Consider the following 22569-nt stretch of genomic DNA (forward strand, 5'->3'; position numbering starts at 1 on the left):
GTTATGAGGGATATTTCAAACTTTTTTGTTCGCAGCCTTTCCACCTACAGATTGGACGGATGGATGAATGAATGAAATGCTGATCCACATACAGGGAGTATCACTCTATCTCCTACTTATATATAACAGGATACAATGACATAGGAAAAACTGACGCTTTGTTCAGAATCGTTTTCGGCCCATCTCCTTTTCTTCTTTGGCCCGTTTTTGGTAGCGAAAATCCTCGCCTCTTACTACTACTCTGATGTCTCCGAATCTCAAAGATCTATAAGAAGAGGTTTTCATCGACACCAAGCCTACAGCAGCCCTTAGCTCCCTTGTGCATGCAACCAATACAAAATCAGAGAAGTGATTTTGTATATTCATACGATGACATGTGTATGCGATCCCAAATATAGAGCCTGATTGCTTCTCCTGACCTGAGAAGCTGCTTGCGACAAATTCTGCTAGTATCCTGTACATGGAGAATCTTTAATTTTTACATCCCAATAGCATCTTTCTGCATGGCTTTGTAAAGAAATTTTGATATAGACTTGTGTACCAAATTGTGAACAAAACACCAATCATTCAAGTTCCTGCAATACAAAATTGATCACAGATCCAATGTTTGACTCGAAGAAACCCCCAGAAGCATTCAGACACAAACTCCTACTAGTTAACTTACGTTGCAGGTGATCCAAGCTAAATATTTGCTTGTGTACCACTTTGCATAATATTGAACAGCAAACAATTCTAATCCAGTTAAATTGCCTAAGTGGGAATGGAACATCTGAGAGGGAGACCATTCCAATGACTTGAAGCTCCATGTACTAAGGGTTCTCATTTCAGGTTGGATAACATTCTACTCAAACAAAATATGCAGGCGCATTCAAAGAACAAATAGATGAAAGTGAGATAATTAGCAGAACTAAAAATAGACTTGCCTTTTACTCTGCCCTTAGGCTTGCTGATTTATGTAAAATCTTTAATATCAATATTCATCAAAGACACTGTCCCATTCAAGTTCATACCTGGAATGCTTACATGGCCCGCGAAATTGATGAGGTCCATGATCCTTCACAAATCTCCTGAAATGAATGTACTGATAATTAGATTGACAGGGGCGTATTACTAAGCCGCAAGATTGACATGAAACTTTTAATGCCAAGACCAGATTAATACAATTCCGCACCTAGTTAATCATGGAGCTGCTAAAGAATTGTGGTTTAGCTCCAAATCCAATAGCAGTATCCAGCCCATTGGTGGCAGTGCCATCTTTCCAGTAAATAGTTTTTCATATATGCTCTGTTTCTCAAATTGAACAAAATGAAGCTTAACAGCTTTTCCATATATGCTTCTCTTTGTAGACCTCTACTGACAGGACAGGTGCCGGAAGTCACCACATCCACTGTAGCCAGAAACCCCCAATTGCTTGGGCTTCTATCTGATGACCAGACAATTCAGTATATCGGTCGTATATAGTTGTGGGTATCTCATGCAACTAATTAGGTGTTATCAAATTTCAAATCGGAATGGAACCAAGGGATTTAATTCATTGAGTCGATCAGATGCCCACTCTCCTAGCCTGACGCACTTATACTTTCTACTAAAATCAAATACTTTTGTCAACATAGTAGCAGTCGGTTTGAAAGGCATGTTTTCCATAAAAACCTCAAGCTCATCCATATATCCATACTGACCATATAGCTCAATCATGGAATCATAATGCTCCAGCTGAGGCATCAAACAGTATCTTTTACTTATTAGTTCAAAATACTGCCTACCCAGTTCAACTCGACCATCAGAAATACAAGCACGCAAGACAGCTTGAAAGGTGACATGATCTGGCTTAACGCCTTCCTTTTCCATTGTCTCAAACAGTTCAACTACCTTCCCACCCATCCCATTATGTGAACAACCCAAAATCATCGAATTAAAGAGAATCACATCTCTTGAAGCAGCCTTATTGAAAACCTTCATGGCAGATATAATACAGCGACATTTTGAGTACATGTCAACTAAAGCTCCACTGATGACAATATCAATATCATAACCATTTCTGATCATAAACGCATGGATTTGTTTACCTAGTGCAAGTGCAAATATATTTGCACAAGCAGCCAAAAGTGTTCCAAAGGTAAATTTACTTGGCTTTGTCTCTCCCAGCATCTTCCAGAAAATCACCATTGCTTCTTCACTCAACCCATGACGAGCATAGCTAGTCAATAAAGCATTCCAAGAAACCTTATCTCGCAAATGGCTCATCTCGTAGAACCAAATTCTAGCACTAATCAAGTTGCCACACTTTCCATACATGTCAAGAAGTGCATTCCCAACAAAAAGATTGGAGTAGAAACCATGCCTATATGCATATCCATGAACTTGCTTCCCCAGTTCCAAATCTGGAATTGCTGCACACACATTCAAGATCAACCCAAGTGTAACATGATCAATTTCTTTAGTCCTTTTGCGCATCAATATTACAAAGTCCAGCGCTTTATCCCACTCGAAGAACCGTGTGTAACCTGCTAACATCACATTCCAAGATATCACAGTCCGTTCTGGCATGTCATCAAACAACTGTCTCGCTTCAGTCATTCTCCCACTCATAGCATATGCTGACACCATACAGGTATAGCTGATCAGATTTTTGGAACAAGGCAAGTCAAAAATCCTCCTGGCACTCTCCAAATCCCCACACTTGGCATACATGCTGATTAAAGTACTTGAGACCACTTCATTCTCCTCCACATTCACCTTAATGCCAAATCCATGAACTTGAATACCTTCTTTAAATCCACCAAAACTCAAACAAGCAAGAATGGCATTGGACACGGTAAAACTCATTGGCCTCACCCTCATTCTTATCATTTTAGAAAACATGTTCACCGCCTCATTTCCCTCGCCAGCCTCCAGATACCTCCTAACTATCACATTCCAAGAGACATCATTTGGACTCTCGATCTCATCAAACATCCTCCTCGCATCACTCATCCGCCTACACTTCCCATACACATCCACGAGTGAGCTCTCCAGGATAACATTTCCCACAAACCCATATTTCAGAACAAGGCCATGCACCTGCCTTGACAGCCAAAGCTCCAAGACATCTCCACAAGCCCCAAGAACACTCGCAAACGTGACCTCACTAGCAAGCACCCCCTCCGCATTCATCTTGGAAAATAAACCCAATGCATCTTCGGCACGCCCATTCCTCGAATATGCAGTTATCATAGCGTTCCAAGACCCGCCATCTCTCGTCGGCATTTCGTCGAACAACTCCTTGGCATCCTCCAAGCAATTGCATTTCCCGTAAGTCTCTATGGCCCTGTTGAGCAAGAACACAGGTGGATTCGGAGTGAATGTTACTAAATGCGATTCGAGCTTCCGGGTCTCGACGATGGCTCTGTTTGACGCGCAAATTCTGAAGAGATGTGCGTAAACAGAGAAAGGAAAAGGAACTGCAGACGAGAAGAGAATGGAGACTGCTTTTGCAAGGCGGCCGAGGCGGACGTGGTTGATGATTGTGGTGGTTAGCGCCCTCGTGGAGAGCGGCGAGTCGGGCCGCTGGCCGGCGACATTTGTGGCAGCAGAGCCAAGAAGGTTGCCGAGTACAGAGCCCGCATTCGTGGCCATGTAACACGAAAATACTTGTCTTCTTCTTGCTTTGTTACCTGGGGCAAGCAATAGAGAGAGTCCATACCCACATGGGCCTAGCCCAATTACCAACTTCAGCCTACTGCATTACCCGCAATCAACATATCCACTTTTTAAGCCCTGCCACGGTGGCATCTAAAAGCGTGTAACAATTTCAATGAAAAATAGACTAAAAGCGTTGTCACAGAAAAATAAAAAATGAATTTTACACTACATAAAAGAGTGGGTTTCAAAGAAATTCCCTCCATCTCAAAATGAACAAGAGAGAAATTCAAAATTGAGTTATGGAAAACAGCTACAAATCTGTCTAACATGACCAAATCTGTTGTAAGTATGCTATATATAGTCATAATAATTTATTAATTAATACAATATGTCAAAAAGTACTTCATTTTGAGGAAATGAAATTTTAACTTTTCTTTTTATCTTTTTTCAAGAAGACTCAAAATTATTCTTCCAATTCCTTCTTATAACTCCAATTCATATGGGAGTGCATTCGATATAATTATACAGAATTGAATCGAAAATTTGATATGTCAAAATAGAATACTAAATATATAATCGAATTTCTCAATCGATTTGATTGAAAATGACATTAACTATTTTTTTTTAAAGAGTTTAAAATGACAAAAATTTTAATTTACCTCTTGTAATGCTAAATAAATCATGTCCAATTCCAAATTTAATTCGCACATACAAGAAAATAAAATACTTTATTGGACTACATCTTCCCCTAATCTTTTACAAAACTAAGGTATCATCAAAGAATAAGTTTAACTTATCTAATGTAAGTAAACGTCCTATATTGATTGCAGACAAGGAGCATGAGCAGCTTATGAATCTTCAAAGCCTCATTCTCTAGCGTTGTACTTTTTTAGAATAAAACTGTGAGACTCATAAAAATTCAGAATAGACAATACCTTATGCAATAAGGTATAATTGAGTTGCAAACCGTATCATTGGGCACCATTTGTGGCAACGAGGCCATGTCCCTTTTCCAAGCCCTTTGTCTGGAGGATGATAATATAGGTAAACTTCTCACATTGATTGTAAACGAGAAGTGGTTTATAAGCCCAAATGCATGCGCTCCATGGTAAGACGTATTTCCAACATAAAATTATGAGACTCGTACAAAATCAGAGTGAATAATATGTCGCACAATGTGGCATCAATCGAGTCGTAAAGTGCATCGCTTGAGCCTATGGAAATGAGGGAATATGTCCCTTCCAAACCCCTCGTCTGAGGGACTGATAATGTAAATAACTGTCCTACATTAGTTGCAGACGAAAAATATAAATAACTTGTAAAGTCCCAATACCTCTTCTACTTAGTGAGGCACCATTTTTAGATAAAATCATAAAATTTATAAAAATATACAACGGACAATATTTTAGACAATAGAATGCGGATCAAGTTGAAAACTGCATTATTAGTTTATTACTCTTCTCAAACGTCTCACCTCTTAGTGAAAATCGGGAGTAAAGAAAAAGAATACAATAAAATTATTTTTTATTACTATAAGTGGGCAAGAAAATGATTAAATCACCTTTTACAAAAAAAGCCCTGTTTTAGGGAACCTAATCAACTTTTATGATTTTTTGTTCATCAATTTGGTCCTTTATACTTATTAAAATTAGAAAATAACCCCATATTTGAACCTTGCTAGGGAAAAGACAAAAACAAATGCATCACTATCTTCATGTAACAACATTCGCCCCCATTATTATGAAAAATATCTCACTTTTCTTGCTGTCCATCCCACTTTTTTTTTTTTAAAAAAAAAAAAGTAAATGTATTATGCATTATTCACATAGCTTAATTTATTATACGTTATAATAAATAAATGTATCTTCTACTAAGAAATAATGCGCAAAAAAAAAAAAAAAAAACTCTGGTCATCTAATAAATAAATCGTTTCATAGGTCTATTTATAAATATTACTCATATCTTTTGCGTAATTACATAAATCACTTATGTCAGCCAAAAAATAATGGTAGTTTGTATAATGATGTCGACGTTTTTAAAGTTTGTAAGTTTAATTTGTCCAAAAAATAGGGATAATTTGTGTAAATAATGCTAATATTTCTTGTGTGAATATTTTTTAAAACGTAAAGGTAGTTTGTATAAATAAATTATAGATTAAGGGTAAAAATATAATTATTTCTTTTGATAATTAACATAATCGGTCCCTTGTGAGAGCCGCAAAGGAGAAATAAACTTTGATCCACCTAACTCATTAGTACTCATTACTGTTACGTCAAGTGTTAGGAAGGATATATTTATCCGTATATGCCCCTGATTTTTCCGAAATTATAAATCCACCCCTCGTCATATGATAATTCTATTTGTAAGACTATGATGTTTTTTTTTTTTAGCAAATTACAACCACCCATCCTAAAATTTGCCACGATATAATTATCTTCTCCTTATTTGAAAAATTACAAATGCAGTATTCTCTGATTTTTAACGTCCGTCTAACAACAACTCAAATCCGTTAGCTTTCATTAGATTTTCATTCAATTACTGTGATAAACAAATCAAAATACCATTTTGAATTATAAATTTAAAATTTTATATATAATCTAAAATATTTTTATGGACTAATATTTTTTTCAAATATAGTTTTTGCTTTAAAAAATATTTCGATAATGATAAAATAGTAATGTCAATTTCATTATTCAGGGACTACATAATTATTTTTCATTTAAAAAATATACTTATAATTTCTCAAAATACAACATGAAACATACAAGATTTATATATGTACATATATATATATATAATAGATATAATTTGATAATAAACAGTGATTTTTTTCTCGTAAAAGATAACATTAAACATACAACACTTATTTTAAATTAACTCTAAAAATAAATCCAAACATGTACACTATCTCCAATACATATTTATTTATATTTATTTTTCTCAGTTTATCTCTACAAAATACGATAAGCTAACTCAAAAAATGAATCCAAACACTACGTATAACACATTTGCTTTTCGATAAATTTGATAATTCGTTGCATTATTAATTAAACTCGAATCATAAATTTCCAAATGCTTATATACAATTTTTAGAAAATAAATTACGTACATTTTATTATTGTTTACTATTTTCGTGCCTTAAATTTTTCAATGGACTCCCATAATTTTATGAATTATTTTTGCATTTTCATATGATTAGCTATCACTTGAAAAAATATATATAATTTTTCGCTATGATTAATTACTATAGTCAAAAAAAAAATTGTGACAAATTCAAATTCACCACGACTTTACAACGTCCATTAGTCGTTGTTTCTGCAAGTGTGGCCTAAACATTAGCCAGCTAAAACCATAGCGAATGTTTTGTTTATGGCTTAAAACCATAACGAATATTGATGAATCGTGGTAAAATCTTAAATTTTTACTTTGATTTTGTTTAACCGCAGTTAATAGTATTGATTCACCATAATTTTTAGATTGTAGTCATTTATAGTGTAACAAAAATTCAATTTTTTGTTAGTGTACAAATAATGTTAATTTTACGACCATTAGGACGAATCTTGGACAATTAATAATATATAGTCGTGCTAGATTGCGTTAATTATACAATCCATAATTATAAAATCCTTACGATAATTTTGATTTTATATTTCTTAATAAAAAAATAAATAATGTTGAAGAATCATATCTGTTGATGATGAACTTCTCATTATTATAAGCTCCTGGCAATAATTAAAGCATGTTTAGTAATAAATTAATTAATAATCTCTCCAGCTTTTTTCTGTTTTTTTTTGTCTTAATTTTAATTATATTCAAGTTTTAATTAAGAAATCTTCCCTACCACTCCTGTATTTATTACACAAATCCAAAACTTAGTTAATATAATTCATAACATTTGTTTAATTAATTAAATGCTACTTAATTAGTTTATCTTTTTATTAATACTCCTAGAGCTAGCTTTGATCCCATATTAATTTAGCAGTATCGGGCTGATTTCCTAGTTAATACCTAATTAAATTGTAGCTGATTTTTCCAATTACTAGTCTTAATTATGGGTTGGCCTCATTTCAGTCCCATGTATTAAATAACTGGAAAATTTTTATCCAAATTCAGTTTATTTCAATCAAATCAATCACATAGTAAATATGATATATTTTTCATGTAATTGGTCAATTTTTTTAAATTATACATCAATCACATAATAAGTATAGTACACTTATCATATGAGTTGATTGGTTCAAATTTAACTGAATTAGGTCTGAACTAAAATTTCTCCAAAAACGACGGAAAAAAATAGGCTCTACGCCCCCCTTCTAGAAACCCTTCACTTTTTCTTTGTTGTGTGTTGGTACTTTGTTATGGTAAAAAATAGGTTATGCACTCGAGTTTTGAAAAAATTGAGAAATTAATTTTGATTCTACTTTATAAAAGGTTAATAAATAAAAAATCTCCATGTCTTTTCAACTCCTTATGTGTAATAATAATAATAATAATAATTTTTTATGTAAGTAATTGTCGACCCTTGAAAATAAAAATAATAATTTGGAGTTAAGTTGTTATTTTATTGTTTACTATAATTTATACACACACCATAGGTTTATAAAATAATCTCAAAAATATATAAAGAATTACGAATTTTGTATACAGAATATAAACTTAAATTGAACAATATCAAGTGTATTAATTAAATACTTTATTTGTATATAAAATACTACTAATTGAAAATACATAAAACGTATTATTATTTGTAAAATATGTTTTTGTATATATAATAAAATAATTAATAATTTAAGATAATTAAAATAACATGAATCTGCCGATTATGCACTTTATTACCATTAAAAGGGTAGTGATGATGGACTTAAACATATTGATTACATCTCCTCCTCCCCCCCCCCCCCCCCTTGATTTTCCACACAACAATCCCTCCTCCAAGAAACCATGTTCCATCCAGCAACTCTATCCGATCTCCACGAGAACCGTGATAGCAATTGGTACAGTGATGGATTACTGCAACTCCGGCCTAACCATCATCAAGAATCCATGGACAGCGGCGAAACTTCACCGCCGCTATGGAAAACCTGCAGCCCCAGCCCACAAAAAAGCCCGTCTCACCCACTCCTCAACCACCGCTCTCTATCGCCGGATTCTCGGGCACAGGCCATTGCGAGAGGGCAGTGGGAGCTCATGGAGATGGTGAAGAACATGCCTGAATCCTCCTACGAACTTACGTTAAAGGATCTCGTCGAGCACCGCAGCATAGAAGCTCAAGCCCCCGAAAACGAGCACCGGCGGGGAGTTGTGAAGGAGAGGCAACGAGAGATCGGCAGGAAATACGAGAGGAATGAGATGAGTTTGGAGAAGAAGGGCGTGTTTCTGAATGTGGTGTTTCCGGTGTCGTTGGAGTCCCGGAAAAAGAACAGTAGAGGGAAAGTTTCGCCGAAGCCTGAGGGATTGAAGGGCGGTGGTGAAAGAGACTGGTGGAAGAAAAGATTTACGGGATCCAGCGACAGTGATAGCAGCAGAACCAGTAACGGCAGCAGCACCGGAAGCAGCGGCGGCGGCAGGTATGTCGGTGGTTAGTGCCAATTTATGTTTCCTGATTTTGTTAATAAATCCCAAAATATAATGATTTATTCAGAAGCTTATGGTAAAACATTCATGTTGGCGAAAATGCAGGAAAAGACACGGAGTCCTAACTGGTTGCTGGCCCTTCTCCCACACCAAGGGAAGCAAATCTGTATAGTAATCAAAACTTGTTGATCGGATCAGTTTTGGTCAAATTAAATCAGTCACAAAGCAAGTATAACACACTTGTTATGTGATTGATCACTTTCTTTAAACTGTATATCAATAGCACGACAAGTATATTACACTTCTCGTGTTATTGTGTCAAAACTGGATCCAAACTAGAATTTCCTGTACAGTAATACCTCCTCTTGATAGCAAATCCTGAATCCTCATCTTGCACAATTTTTAGATATACATGATAACATTTTAGAAAAAAAATATCTAAATAACGTATATGGAAATTTTAGTTTACTTGGATTTTATTCAATATCATACATTAGGTATTATTGTAATTTCAATTTTTTTTAATCTCAATAAACTCTGTATATTCTTTGATTATTGATGTTAATAATATTAGCACGAAATTGTTGAGCAGCCACTAGATTTGAAATAAAAGTTTGTGGCGATACATAGAGGCACAACACGTACCATAAGAGTGTTTGTGTGGAGGTTAGAGAAAGATGAAACATAGCCATCCTTATTAGTCTGTATTTATGAATGTAGGACCACTAGCTGACTCTAATTTCCAATTTCAAGTTTGATGTAACATTGAACTCTTATGTGCCCAAATTCTACAAGTGCACCTAACTTACGTTACCTTACCAAATTAAAATGGTTGCGTTCCAAATAAATGAGATTCGGACAGGTGGGTACCTAGCTAACAAACTCATATTTTATAAATAATAAATGATATTTGTCTATTTGAATCCAATTACTTTTGGGGATATTAGTGTAATTTAGCCTCTCTTTTTTTTTTTTTTTAACCATGAGTATTTATTTGAAATGTTTGCGCACATTTCTTAGACAATTTGGTGTACTTACAAGAACTTCCTTCATTATTGCCATAATTACACTAAAATCTCCGATAAGGTGATAATTATATTTTCCTTACACAGTTGTAAACTATTGTTTTAGAAAAAGGCCCGCTTAGCTTCGTAATGTCAGAATTTCAAATATTAATGATGTTTTAGTTTAGTAGTTAAGAGTAAGGTCTCAAGAACAAGTTTCAGGTCATGGGTTTTGAGTCTTACCAAATATATGAATATTTGGCTCATTTTATGTGAGTGTTTGTAATTTATTTATTGCTTTTTAATTATATTGATGTATTATTCAATTTATCGAGATGTTAATATAATTATAATGATACTGTGGTCGTCTCCAATCAAATTTTCAAGAGAAAAATGCCCTTTCCAAAATGGTTCAAAATTGATCTATTAAAGAAAATGTAATTGGGTTATGTGTGTGTCTATATATATTGATAAATTAATTACGAGAAATAACATTTTTTATTTACAAGATAGAGGGTGTTGCATTTTTGGTCTCATAATTTACAGACTTAACACATTAGATTTCATAAAATAAAATATTACAGCATTTTTATCTCATATAATAAATATTGTAGCACATTTGACACCAAATGATACAATTTTGTAACATTTTTTGTCCAAAATGCTACAGTTTTTTAATATGTGGGACCAATTATGTTAAACGCATAAACTGTGGGACAAAAAATATATACAATACTTTCTATTAAGGGATCAAAAATGTAATTTTGCCTATTAATTTACTCAAATATTTTTGTTTTCATAAATATGCACGCCATAAAGTAATTACCTAAACATCTCAAACAAATAATTATGTGTTTTATGAACAAGTTGATTTTAATTTATTTCTAAATATAAGCAACTTATTTAAAATAATAGAGGAAAGTCATCTATTGAAGGAAGTTATTTAAAATAAAAATATAAAAATTATTTTAAAGTTAAAATCAAATAAATTTTACTCTGCTTACTCAACTAACTCCTTATCAACATTTAAATTTCAAATGTTTGACTATTATAGGTTACTATATTTGTTGTCGGTGTACTTCCACTTTTTTTTAACATAAAGGTACAATTATTTTACGCATCGCCATATCTATCAACTATTTTATTTTGATTCGTCTTTTTTTTTTTTTTTTATTCACACCTAACTAACATAAATATTCCGCTATATTTATTTAAATAGATATAGAGAAACACCTCGTGCATCAAATACTTATACATATCGCTTTCGACAGAGTACTTACAAGCTCAAGAAACATAAACCAAAATTCAAGGTTTTTTATCTGAATAATTCAAATAAAATAAATTAAAATAAAAATTCATTCTCGAATATCATTTCCTATTAACTAATAATATCATTTCTTTTCAGTAAATTATAGCGGATAAATTTCAAGAAAAATCGTTGCAATTTATATATTTCTAGAAAAGGGGAGCTAGTCAGCAGACCTTCGTTAAGACAAAACACCTTCCATTATATGTTAAAAAAAAATATTATTACAACCTAAACAAAAATTAATAAAAACAGAAAGATACTCCACTAGTATTTTTGGGGCCCAAACCCAAACAAACCTTAATATACCTCCAATCCGTACCTGGTTTATCTGATTGGCCCACTTCATACATCATGGGTGGGCTAAGGATAAGACCTAATGCTTTTAATAATATGGATTTTAATCACTATTTTTTATTTATTAAATACATTTTTTCATCAATGAAATGAATAATTACACTTGTCGTACTCAACAATTATTTATTAAAAAACATTAAAGCAACGACTGAATACCCAACTATGCAAAATATTGGGATAAAAAAAAAAAATTGGGTTAGCTACACTTAACTCCCTCTAAAATATAAATTATATATATAAATATTTTAAAATTAAACTCGTACCCTTCAAATTAAAAAAAACGGGTTAGTTACACTTAATTCCTCTAACAATACGAAATTATATATATATTTTTAAAAAAAAATTGAAATTACACTTATATCCCATTTTGAGAATTCTCTATTTATAATAATTGTACTAATTTTATTAGTGTTTGAAAATGTTGACTACAACAGGAAAAAAAAAAAAAAAGAAAAAGAAGAAGACATCTGTAAACTTGTGATTTTACAATCCATTCAACATTTTGTATAAATCATTAACAATATGACTAGTTTATTCATTCATCAACGACTACCTTTTATCCAACGACAATAATTCAAAATTAATATTTTATTATATAAATATCATATAATTATATTTAATCAACAATTATCATAAAAATAGAATAATATTTTACATGTTAGTGATGTTCAAATTTATGACGTACTCTAATTTAAAAAAATTTGATAATCGTACAATTCATTAAATGAGTGGTAAAATGTCAAATATGAACAATTTAATTATATTGTACGACTGGGACTATAGATAGATTTCCGCACAACAACCAAACGAGAGTATGGAAACAAATTTCATAATTGGAAAAAAAGTGCAAAAATTGTTCTATAATTAGGAATTAAAGCTATGAAAGGTCAATGCAAAAGCAGAAGTCGTGCTACATGTAGAGTCATAGACCAATTTGGGGGATGGGGTCTCTGGGCAGCTGAAAACGCGCTTTCTACCTTAGATTATTTGCCGGCTGGCCAAGAAATCAAAAAGTCAAAACCAAAGAATGATAACGCAGCAACCGTCAAACGCCGGTCAACTGTTTCAGCGGACAGACCTAATTTGCCTGTACCCGAGCATAAGAACCCCCACCTGTAGGTTTAGCAAAGGGCGCATGGAAAGTCCAATGGTGTGTTTGGTGGAAGGGAAATAAAGCTACATTTGAATCGATAAATTTCTATTTGAGGAGAAACTTTGAAAAATATTCAAATAATTTAATAATAAACAATTAAAATTTTAATAATATTCAATAAAAATTATAACTAAAGGGTTAAAAATTCTTACCTTAAACAATACAAATAAATTCATAATTTCAAATTTATGGCCTTCAGAAACACTGGAAAGAGCGAAAATGAGTCTGTTGCAGATCCCGTGTCTTATAGAAAATCAAATATATTGATTTTATATTGGGATTTTTGAAGTCGAAGAATGCATTTATTGGAATTATTACTAAAATTTCAACTTTAAGAATGAATATTTAATTTTTTCAAAGCTTTTTTGAGGAGAAAAATAAAAACTGAGTCTTCCTGATTATAGTGAATAATTTGGTTTTTTATTTTTGCTTAATTCTCAAGTAAAAACTATAAAAATATATAAGTTAGTTTCTGCAGCCAAACGCGCCCTAAACGTAGAAATTCTGTGCAAAATTTTCTTTCTTCTTCTATTTTGTTAAAAGGTTCAAAGGTTGAAACTTTGACACACGCATTACTCGCATCAAGATCCCAACAAAACAGAACACATAGCTAAAATCTAATCATTCTTCACGCACAACAATCCATCTATATTGTTTCTTCCCTCTCTAAAGTATAAAGAATTTGCTATCATATACGAAATATATATATATTCTCTTCCGTTTTCTCTCTCTGTGGACTCGACTAGACTTGAAGGGTTCTGGCAGGTAATCTTCTAAAGATCCTGGCTTTTTCTTTTTTGGTTTTCTTTGGAATTCTCGTCCGCTTGATTTGATTCCATAATTCTTCATCTTTGTTATTCATATCCGAACTGGGTTCTTTTGATTTTCTGGAAAAAGTCATGATTTTTGGGGTTGTCTTCGCGGTCTTGCTTCGAGTTTGTGTTTGATTTTGGACTTTGGGGTTTCATCTTTTCTTGGGTATTGTTTGCGTTAGTGATTTACCCTTTTGGTATATGTATTTATGTGTGAGTTCTGATTATTCATTTGATATCAAATTTTCGCTTTGATTACTTCAGGATTTGCATTTTCTTGTGCAAAGATTAGAGGAATTAGAGCGTGGTTACTTTTGATTTCTCTGTTGATTGGGCATCTATTGTTTTTTATGGGCTTTGGTTTGTACCCCATAATTTGAAGGTAATTTGCTCATGATATGTCTGAGTATGTTTTGTGCGGGCGTTGAATTTTTGTATTGTGCCCTCTTCCTTTACATTTTTCTCGTTCTGTATTTGGAACTTGCATGTGTGCTAGTGTATCTGAGGTTTTCTTTATTTTTGAAGTAAGGGTTTCTGTTTTTAAGGGTTTAAAAACTGTTATTTGTCTGATTCGGTGTTTGTTGTGGTTTAATTCTGTGCATATCATATGCAATTGTTCTGCTTTTTTGTTCGCATCCGTGTTACTTAATTGATGATGTGGTTTGGATCGTCTATTTTAGGAATTGAAAGGACGTAGCAAAACAGAAGTAGCAAATATGGCAAATGCGGCAGCTGTTGCGGAGAGGGCTACCAGTGATATGCTGATTGGTCCAGACTGGGCAGTGAATATAGAGCTATGTGATATAATAAATATGGAACCCGGGTATTTGTTCTTTTCCTTGAGAAAGTGCTGGTTAACTTTTCATTTAATGATATATTGCAGATGACGTATTCTTTAACTTATCTCATAAGTTGACTTCTAATTGCAGGCAAGCGAAGGACGCATTGAAGATACTCAAGAAAAAACTGGGAAACAAAAGCCCTAAAATCCAGATCCTTGCGCTGTTTGTAAGTTTGTAAACTTTTTTTGTCTTTAATTATGTTTACTTACTCCATTTCAAGATGTGCTGATATATTCCAGCCTGACTGGATCATCTTATTAATTTTTATATCTTTTCTTAGTTGTTGGTTGCTTGTAAATATCTCCGCTTTTCCAACTAAATATAACTGTAAGGGGTCTGTCGCAGCAATTCTAATTGGGTTGGGTTTAAGACTCCGCTGTTGTGTGCATGAGTTCAGATCATGTTTTTGTATTTCCTTTTTAAATAGACACGATTGCATCAGGTTTCTTCAAAAACTTTTCCAGGATGATCCCTCAAGAAATTTGGCCTGGACATGCTGTTAGTATATATCTCATTGTCTCTGTATGTATGTCTGCGATGGTATGTGTTTGTGCTATTTAAGACAATGCAATGAAGTTTGGCTTTAAAGTATCTAATAATTTATGCTTCAGGTGCTGGAGACTCTGAGCAAAAATTGTGGGGAAAACGTGTTTCAGCAGATTGCGGAACGGGATATTTTACATGAGATGGTTAAAATTGTAAAGAAGAAGGTGGTCTACTCTTTCTGCCTATGGTGTTCTTTCTTTCCCCCCTGATATCCGGTGCACCTTATGTCCTTCTGATATAATTTGCAGCCTGATTTAAATGTGCGGGAGAAGATTCTAGTGCTGATTGATACCTGGCAAGAAGCTTTAGGGGGACCTAGGGGAAGGTTTCCCCAGTATTATGCTGCTTACAATGAATTGAAGGTGATTAAAATCTCTCAGCTTCATTTCTATGTCTGTACAAGTTTGGTTGCCTGTTGAGGTAGCCTCTGTTTATCTGTTCACCATTGCGAGCTTTGTGAATGTTGACCCATCTTTGAGTTGGAATCTTAATTAACTTGAGGCCTTTGTATATTATAAACCATAATTCCTCTGAGGTGTACCTCGACTATTTAGCGACCAAAAGAATTTATAAAGTGTCAGTGTATATAAAGAAGCTCTCTGAGGCCTGGTCTTTTTACTGCATAACCCAGTCAACTGGCCCGCTCTTCTGTCCAGTTTTGTGGAGAATGTGGATCATTTTCCCCATTTTGGGTGGTGAGGGGCCTGTGATTGAGAAAAGTCTTGTTAGACTTTATTGGAGTACTTCTTGTTATAACCAACTCTGTGTTCTGCCTTTAAAATTTGGCAGGCTGCTGGGATAGAGTTTCCTCCTCGAGAGGAAAATAGTGTGCCATTATTCACTCCACCACAAACACATCCAGTAGTTCGCCCTACTTCCCCATATGAGGAAGCTGCTGTTCAAGCCTCTCTTGAGTCTGATGCTTCTGGACTCAGGTATATCATACATGTCTTTCATTTTTCTTGAGTTGTGCATGATGTGAGACCTCAATGACTAAGGGTCTCATTGGTGTGAAACTTTTTATTCATGAAGCTTTTTGCTTGTCCAGGGCTGTAGTCACAGTCATCTATAAATTATTCTGGGAAATAAGACTGTTTAACGCCATTGCGAAGCATTTTGTATGATTATTGAATCAGCTTCCTTCAAACTGAATTATCACTCTTTCAGGATTTGGGTGACGTTTTTGTACATCATTTAGTGCAACATGCTTTTCCAATATTTAACTAATTCCTACCACTAGGTGCATCCTATTTTTTTTTCTTCTGTGTTTGCTTCTAGTTGGTATAGTTTAGCTTTCCTAATTGTTATATCTGATTACTTAAAATAGTGGAAGTGAATATTTAATGAGTTCCATTTCAACTGACCATACGATATGTGAAAAATTATGTTAATTCTTCCAGTTTGTCACTTATTGTTTTTCTTTTATGTCAGCACAAATTGCAACTTTGAATGTTTACCCTCTCTGTTTTGATACAGCTTACCAGAGATTCAAAATGCTGAGGGACTTGCAGATGTTCTTATGGAAATGCTGACTGCCTTGGGCCCAAACGACCCTCAGGTTGAACTTCTTTATTCTTGTGTTTTACTTACCCTATTATTCTTGGAAGCATGAATATCGTTTATTATTGGCATCTCATGATGCTCTTCCTGGAGCTCATAATTAATTTAGTTGATGAAGTAAGTCCTTGGTATTCCAATTGTTTCCCGTGCTCAGTAATCCTGTTCCTTCTGATTTATATTCTTTAAATTTGAAACCACACTAGTGCTACGTTTCTTTATGGGCATGGTTAGATGTCAATGCAAGTAGTCTGCAGATACCGTATCAAACTGTTGTCTTCTGACATATGACTGATGAGGCATTTGGTTGAAATTTGAAAATGTTTTATCTACATGTAATGGTACTTTCTGTCTCTGTTCAGGTGTTTTCGTGATTGTAATAATTTGTCTTTTAATATTTAATGCCTGATTTTGTGGCTAATGTAACAAAATCTAGCATGTCTTTTGGAAGAAATACCACAGGCTGCGACTCAAACTTATCATTTTTTGGATGTCACCATAGGGTTTGAAGGACGAAATCATTGTTGACTTGGTTGATCAGTGTCGTTCTTACCAAAAGCGTGTCTTGGTTCTCGTGAATAATACTGCGTAAGAATACTGCTGACTCTTTTACCTTTCTGGACATTTCAAATTATATTAATTTGTAACTGTTACTATTGCCTTTGCAGAGATGAGGATCTTCTATGCAAGGGGTTAGCATTGAATGATAATTTGCAGCGCGTTCTTCGTAGGCACGACGATATCGCCCAGGGAACACCAGCAGGTTCAGCAGTGAACAGGGAAACTCCAGTTGCACCTCTTATGAATGTGAATCATGAGGATGATGAGTCTGAAGACGACTTTGCTCAGTTAGCACGCAGGTACACTGACATAGAAGTGATATCTTAATCTTCTTAGATACGAGTATGATTCTTGTATATTATGCAAACAAGGCCTTTCCCTCTCCTATCTATTCTTTTTTAAATTGAAATATCCCATCTGAGGAACAGAATTTGGAGGTTGACATGCGTCTCACCGCTCCTCCTTTATGTGGTAATGCTGTTCCATAAAAGTTAATGGAAATTACATGATTCCAGATCTTCAAGGGATACACAAGGACTGGCCCGTAAGCCAGCAGTTGTCAAGAGTGAGCCTGTGCAGATCAGACCTATTCTTCCTCCTCCACCGTCTTCAGCAAGACCAACTAGCATGGATTCTGGCATGGTTGATTATCTCAGTGGTGATGTCTATGAGACAGAACGGTCCTCAAGAACTTCAGGATCCACAAATACTCCTGTTCCAACTCATGCGACCAACCAAACCACCATTGCTCCGCCAAGTCCAAAACTATCTTCCTCTCCTCCCGATGATTTCATAAATCCCACAGCTTCAATGTTCGCACCAAAGCCAACACATGATGAACCTGCTCCATCAAGCAAATCTGCAGACCAATTGCCACCAGCTCCTTGGGAGGTCCCAGCCGCTGGCAACCTTCCACCTCCTCCTTCCAGGTACAACCAGAGACAACAATTTTTCGAGCAACAACATGGACATGGTGGTGGGCCCTCTCGTTCGAGTAGTGGATCTGGGTCTTCCTATGATAGCTTAGTTGGCCAAACTCAGAATCTCTCGATCAAACCACCAGCCGCCTCTAAGCAAGAAAAACCTGAAGATGCACTTTTCAGAGACTTGGTTGATTTTGCTAAAGCCAAGTCTTCATCACCTAAACCTAACAGGTCATTTTGAGTTGAATTCTAACAGGCCGTTTTGAGTTGAATGCTGGGTTAAATTTATCTTTTCGGCTGACATGAAGCAAGCGTACATTGCTCGATTGACTTGCTTGTGTCACATCATCTAGACTTTTAAAATACATATTTATGGACCTCTGGCTGTTATGTTAAGGACTCGAAACCTCTGGGCTTCTGTATATCTGGGTAAAGATTTAGCTGAGATGAACTTCCGGGATATGATTTTGTGGATATAGGTTGTGTTTTTTCCTTTGTCATCATAGTTTGTTTGACATTATCTATTGTATTTCTCTTCTGATGCTGGCTTAGGCCATTGCTTTTGTATGCTTTTTGCTGTTCTTTTATTCTAATTCCCTGTTGTAATTAGACTCTTAATGGTTTCTAGTATTATGGTTTCCTGTTATTATACTCTGTGCCTGCTTCTTGAGGAAAATGGTGATTTGTTACACTGCATCTACGGAGAGTGTTAATTATGATTTGTTGTTGCTTTCCTGACAAGAATCCTGCATCTTAAGCTAATACATCTAGATATATCTGCCATTCCTTTGTATTCGGACTGTATAACTGCTACTTTATCATGTCTTTTGCTTTCGGGTTATTTGATTTAGTTATATAACATTCTCGTAGCATTATAATTCTTGATATTCCTTGTTATTGATGTCCTGATACTTTTCACGAGAACACGAAGGCAGAATTTGGCTTTGGAACACTTTTAACAAGAACACGTAGTCGACAATGTACAATTTGGCTTAAGTAACGTACTGAACAATCAGATGATCTTGTACTCAAATGCACCATGGCAGGCGCCATGTCCTCTTCTTTCTTCTCCTCATATGTACTCGTAAAATCATAGCAGGAAGGCATATAGTGCTTGGAATATTGATTTTGGACTTCCCCAGAATTTGAAAGTATGAGCACTTTGCTTGCTTGCAAATGAACATCCATTTATCTTATTTACTCTTCCCTGAAATCCCACCATATATTCAGTCAGCATTTCAGGAAGATATCTACGACATCAATGCAGTTCAATGTTAGAAAAAATACTTGTGTGCTAGTTAGTTTTCACCTACCAGAGCAGCATCCTTCAACGGTCCCCAACACTCCATCTTGTTGGAGCTAGAATGAAAATACACACGCACTAAAGCATCCATTAGTTGTTTATGCTCTCTGAAAAGATCTGAATCTCCATGCAGCACAGCCTCAAGAACCTGGAATTTCAATGTCAAACTCACACTACTCCAAACTTCCACGACATTGTTACCAAGTAGAATTAGTATTCCTAAACAACAAATTATGCTGAAAATGCACTGAAATTAGATTGTTTTGGAACCAAGCTGATTATACGCATAGTTTGATCATCTTGTCTGATCTATCATTGTGTTGCAGGATGCATGCAAACTTGAACTCATATCTGGAGTAACGTGAATGTTTGACATTTGATCCTTCATGATCATCTTGTCTGATCTATCATTGTGTTGCAGGATGCATGCAAACTTGAACTCATATCCGGGGTAAAGTGAATGTTTGACATTTGATCCTTCATGTCGAAGGTATGATAAGGCACAAAACATAAATGTCTGTAAGTGGCACAAGCTTAACATGTGGTGCTTCATGATGATACATGATGAACTTACCAACGGCAGTTCCTTTGAGAATATATGGTATCTGAATTCTGCAGCCATGTCCAACAAAGAATTTGGTCCGCTCACGTAACAGTGAACATTTAGGAAAAGATCCCCGTTCACATCTGTCCATTCAGCAACAACGTCGTCTTTACTATTCCACCCTTTCAACTGCAGGAGTAAACAGAACCACTCGTTGTAATAACTCCAGCTCAAAGTATAAACTTGGTTCAGCAACACAGACTTCACATAATGGTCAACGATTTATGATTATACCAAACTTGCCAGCAATGTGATGAAGGCCACATTACCTGATCCGGGTGAACAAGGTTAGAAATGGTTAGAGTTAAATTAGCAGTGAAGTCACAGTGAGAGAGGGTGTATGTTCGTGGGACGATTCTTGTTGGCGTGATGACTTCTTCTCCCATAAACAAGACCTTCAATTTTGAAGCTTCAAATCTTGCCGGAGGACCCAAAAGTCGTGCAGCCTATACACAGAATGTATTACTACAAAAGCTAACTAAGAACAGACAAAAGAATCAAATTGTTTTACAGAAAAATAAACTGTAACTGTAGAACGAACAGTTGGTAGACAGTCCCATTTATGCATTGGCCAAGAAAATTGTAATAATTTGAGTAAGTAGATAAATCTTAGTCATAAAAACTTGGTTTCGGTATTAAGGATTCTTCAAATGTTCAATTTTAATGTTTGGACATTCCTTAATTTACACAATTCAATTCACACAGTATGCATATTCCATCAACCCAAAACGCCATTCAAGATCACCCTAATCAAACAGCATTCTGCCCCATCAAAGATTTCCCCTCCCACACAGTTGTTGAAACTCCAGATAAAAGAAAGCAACAGAAGAAAAAGTAAGAACATATAAGCAATATGTAGCACAGAGATTGAAACCATTTCATGAAATCACAGAGAAAGAAAAGGAACCTGGAAAACAAGGGAATTGTAAGAAGGTGTTCGATCACTGGAAGCGCGAGTGAATAGCAGAGCAGGGGGTGAATGCTTGACTCTGCAATTACGGACGTAAGAAGGTGAAAACACAGCAGTATGAGCGGCCATGGACTCTTAGACATACCACTCATCGCATTGCCTTTTTCTTATTTTAGTCAGTTTTCCTCCAAACACTTCGCCCCCACCATTCTCCCCTCTTTCTTCCTGACTGTTGTCACTCTCAGTCTCAGTGTGTGTTGTGCGTGAAAATCTGTGATGCAAGAAAGAGAGAGAGAGAGGGTTTGTGGACATGACGAGAAGACAGTGGACAAATGTTTGGAGTGGCAAGAAATTGCTTTGTGGGCCCACAAAATCCAGTACTAGCCAATCACACCACTCGCTGTTGAACTTCTTCGACATACGTATGTATCCCCGTATTTATGTGTATACGTATGTCAATCTCGGAATTTTAATTAATTAACGGTATGTTCAGTATTTGGGCCGAGACTTATTTCCATCAGGTTAATTGAGCCTTAAACGTTGGGCCATTCAGGAGTACTTGACCTATCCACTAATCCACACGTTAGGCCCATTATCCAATTAGCAATATTTAACACCATTGAAAATATATTAGGATAATTACATTGTCACTCCTTGAGGTTATGCCTAATTGATTTTTAATATCAAGTGATGTACTTATAATCTAGTAAAACACAATTGATTTTTGTATAATTATACTTAACTCACCCAATATACCACCCTTAAGACATTATACCTTACTTAACCCATCTTATGAGAAATATTCATTTAAAACAAATCCTATTTTTTATCAGTATATATCTTAACTAATGATAGACGTCGTCAAAAGTTTATATTTACTATTCCACTGATGTATTCATGTACACAATTCAAAAGAAAAATAGTGAAGTTTCTAGTTATAAAATTTGAAATACGAACTCAGCGAAAGATTAGTAGTGTATCTAATAGTCACATAGCTAGAACTTACAGTTTCAAATGTCACGATTGATCCACTTACTAAGAAAAACATCACAGCTTAATATCTAATTTGGCTAGTCACTGTGACATATCTCCTAAAAATATATGACAAAGAATGAGTTGTCCAATCAATAAGTATAACTAATTAGTACATACATATTGTAAAATAAATATTATTTTTATTAAAAAAAAGATATTCTAAGATAATTTAATTTAAAAATATTATTAAAAATTATAGTTATAAAAATATATCCTCATTGAGCAAAAGCGAAAAGAGCCTTTAGAAAATGAGACACATTTTTACCAAAAAAAATATGAAATTATTTTCAAGACGAAGATTATATTTGAGATGGTTCCACAATATATATATATTTAATTAATAAATATATATTCTTAATATTATAATCAAAATAAAATATAAAAAAATGGGGAATCCTAATACTAGTGATGTTTATAATTCATGTGTCTGAATATAATACACAAATGGTGCAAGATAGATG

General features: G+C 34.6%; 4 protein-coding genes across 9 annotated transcripts; 2 read left to right on the forward strand and 2 right to left on the reverse strand.

Annotated features, from left to right (window-relative positions):
• Positions 1-51: 51 nt before the first annotated feature.
• LOC105180018 (Tetratricopeptide repeat (TPR)-like superfamily protein) lies at positions 52-3690 on the reverse strand. 4 transcript variants are annotated; one of them, XM_011103689.3, is made up of 3 exons: positions 1172-3690; positions 1011-1067; positions 52-454 (listed from the first exon to the last, which is right to left on the reverse strand). In XM_011103689.3, exon 1 carries the CDS (start codon positions 3613-3615, stop codon positions 1495-1497), a length of 2121 nt encoding a protein of 706 aa, XP_011101991.1. In that variant the 5' UTR covers positions 3616-3690; the 3' UTR covers positions 52-454; positions 1011-1067; positions 1172-1494. The 4 variants fall into 4 exon arrangements, with proteins under 4 accessions (XP_011101991.1, XP_011102000.1, XP_088731934.1 ...); XM_011103698.3 differs by having other exon boundaries at positions 52-575; XM_088875808.1 differs by having other exon boundaries at positions 52-316; positions 420-1067.
• A 4839-nt stretch (positions 3691-8529) lies between these two features.
• LOC105180043 (uncharacterized) lies at positions 8530-9750 on the forward strand. 2 transcript variants are annotated; one of them, XM_020699332.2, is made up of 2 exons: positions 8530-9199; positions 9301-9750. In XM_020699332.2, exons 1-2 carry the CDS (start codon positions 8563-8565, stop codon positions 9318-9320), a joined length of 657 nt encoding a protein of 218 aa, XP_020554991.1. In that variant the 5' UTR covers positions 8530-8562; the 3' UTR covers positions 9321-9750. The 2 variants fall into 2 exon arrangements, with proteins under 2 accessions (XP_020554991.1, XP_011102011.1); XM_011103709.3 differs by having other exon boundaries at positions 8530-9188.
• Positions 9751-13560: 3810 nt separating this feature from the next.
• Positions 13561-18905, forward strand: LOC105180049 (TOM1-like protein 3). Of its 2 annotated transcripts, XM_020691779.2 has the most exons (11): positions 13561-13780; positions 14092-14209; positions 14508-14650; positions 14757-14835; positions 15281-15379; positions 15464-15577; positions 16005-16150; positions 16692-16773; positions 17275-17360; positions 17441-17632; positions 17849-18905. In XM_020691779.2, the coding sequence occupies exons 3-11, from the start codon at positions 14544-14546 to the stop codon at positions 18495-18497; spliced, it is 1554 nt and encodes a 517-aa protein (XP_020547438.2). In that variant the 5' UTR covers positions 13561-13780; positions 14092-14209; positions 14508-14543; the 3' UTR covers positions 18498-18905. The 2 variants fall into 2 exon arrangements, with proteins under 2 accessions (XP_020547438.2, XP_088733802.1); XM_088877676.1 differs by lacking the exon at positions 14092-14209.
• Positions 18906-19054: 149 nt separating this feature from the next.
• Positions 19055-21208, reverse strand: LOC105180060 (magnesium dechelatase SGRL, chloroplastic). The gene is made up of 5 exons (XM_011103722.3): positions 21071-21208; positions 20433-20609; positions 20134-20292; positions 19570-19707; positions 19055-19463 (listed from the first exon to the last, which is right to left on the reverse strand). Exons 1-5 carry the CDS (start codon positions 21200-21202, stop codon positions 19347-19349), a joined length of 723 nt encoding a protein of 240 aa, XP_011102024.1. The 5' UTR covers positions 21203-21208; the 3' UTR covers positions 19055-19346.
• Between the last annotated feature and the right edge of the window lie 1361 nt (positions 21209-22569).

The sequence above is a fragment of the Sesamum indicum genome, linkage group LG2 (genome assembly GCF_026168435.1).
Source record: "Sesamum indicum cultivar Baizhima isolate 11 linkage group LG2, ASM2616843v1, whole genome shotgun sequence".
NCBI lineage: Eukaryota > Viridiplantae > Streptophyta > Magnoliopsida > Lamiales > Pedaliaceae > Sesamum > Sesamum indicum.

Bases quoted from the DNA above. Each gene is read 5' to 3' on its own strand.
- LOC105180060 (XM_011103722.3), bottom strand. From the start codon at position 21,202: ATGGCCGCTCATACTGCTGTGTTTTCACCTTCTTACGTCCGTAATTGC. The intron at 19,708-20,133 runs GTAAGTTCATCA...TTGAAATTCCAG, and splicing joins TCTCAAAGGAACTGCCGTTG to GTTCTTGAGGCTGTGCTGCA. The intron at 19,464-19,569 runs GTAGGTGAAAAC...GTGGGATTTCAG, and splicing joins CGTTGAAGGATGCTGCTCTG to GGAAGAGTAAATAAGATAAA.
- LOC105180049 (XM_020691779.2), top strand. From the start codon at position 14,544: ATGGCAAATGCGGCAGCTGTTGCGGAGAGGGCTACCAGTGATATGCTG. The intron at 14,651-14,756 runs GTATTTGTTCTT...TTCTAATTGCAG, and splicing joins ATAATAAATATGGAACCCGG to GCAAGCGAAGGACGCATTGA. The intron at 16,151-16,691 runs GTATATCATACA...GTTTTGATACAG, and splicing joins TCTGATGCTTCTGGACTCAG to CTTACCAGAGATTCAAAATG.
- LOC105180018 (XM_011103689.3), bottom strand. From the start codon at position 3,615: ATGGCCACGAATGCGGGCTCTGTACTCGGCAACCTTCTTGGCTCTGCT.
- LOC105180043 (XM_011103709.3), top strand. From the start codon at position 8,563: ATGTTCCATCCAGCAACTCTATCCGATCTCCACGAGAACCGTGATAGC. The intron at 9,189-9,300 runs GTATGTCGGTGG...GCGAAAATGCAG, and splicing joins GGAAGCAGCGGCGGCGGCAG to GAAAAGACACGGAGTCCTAA.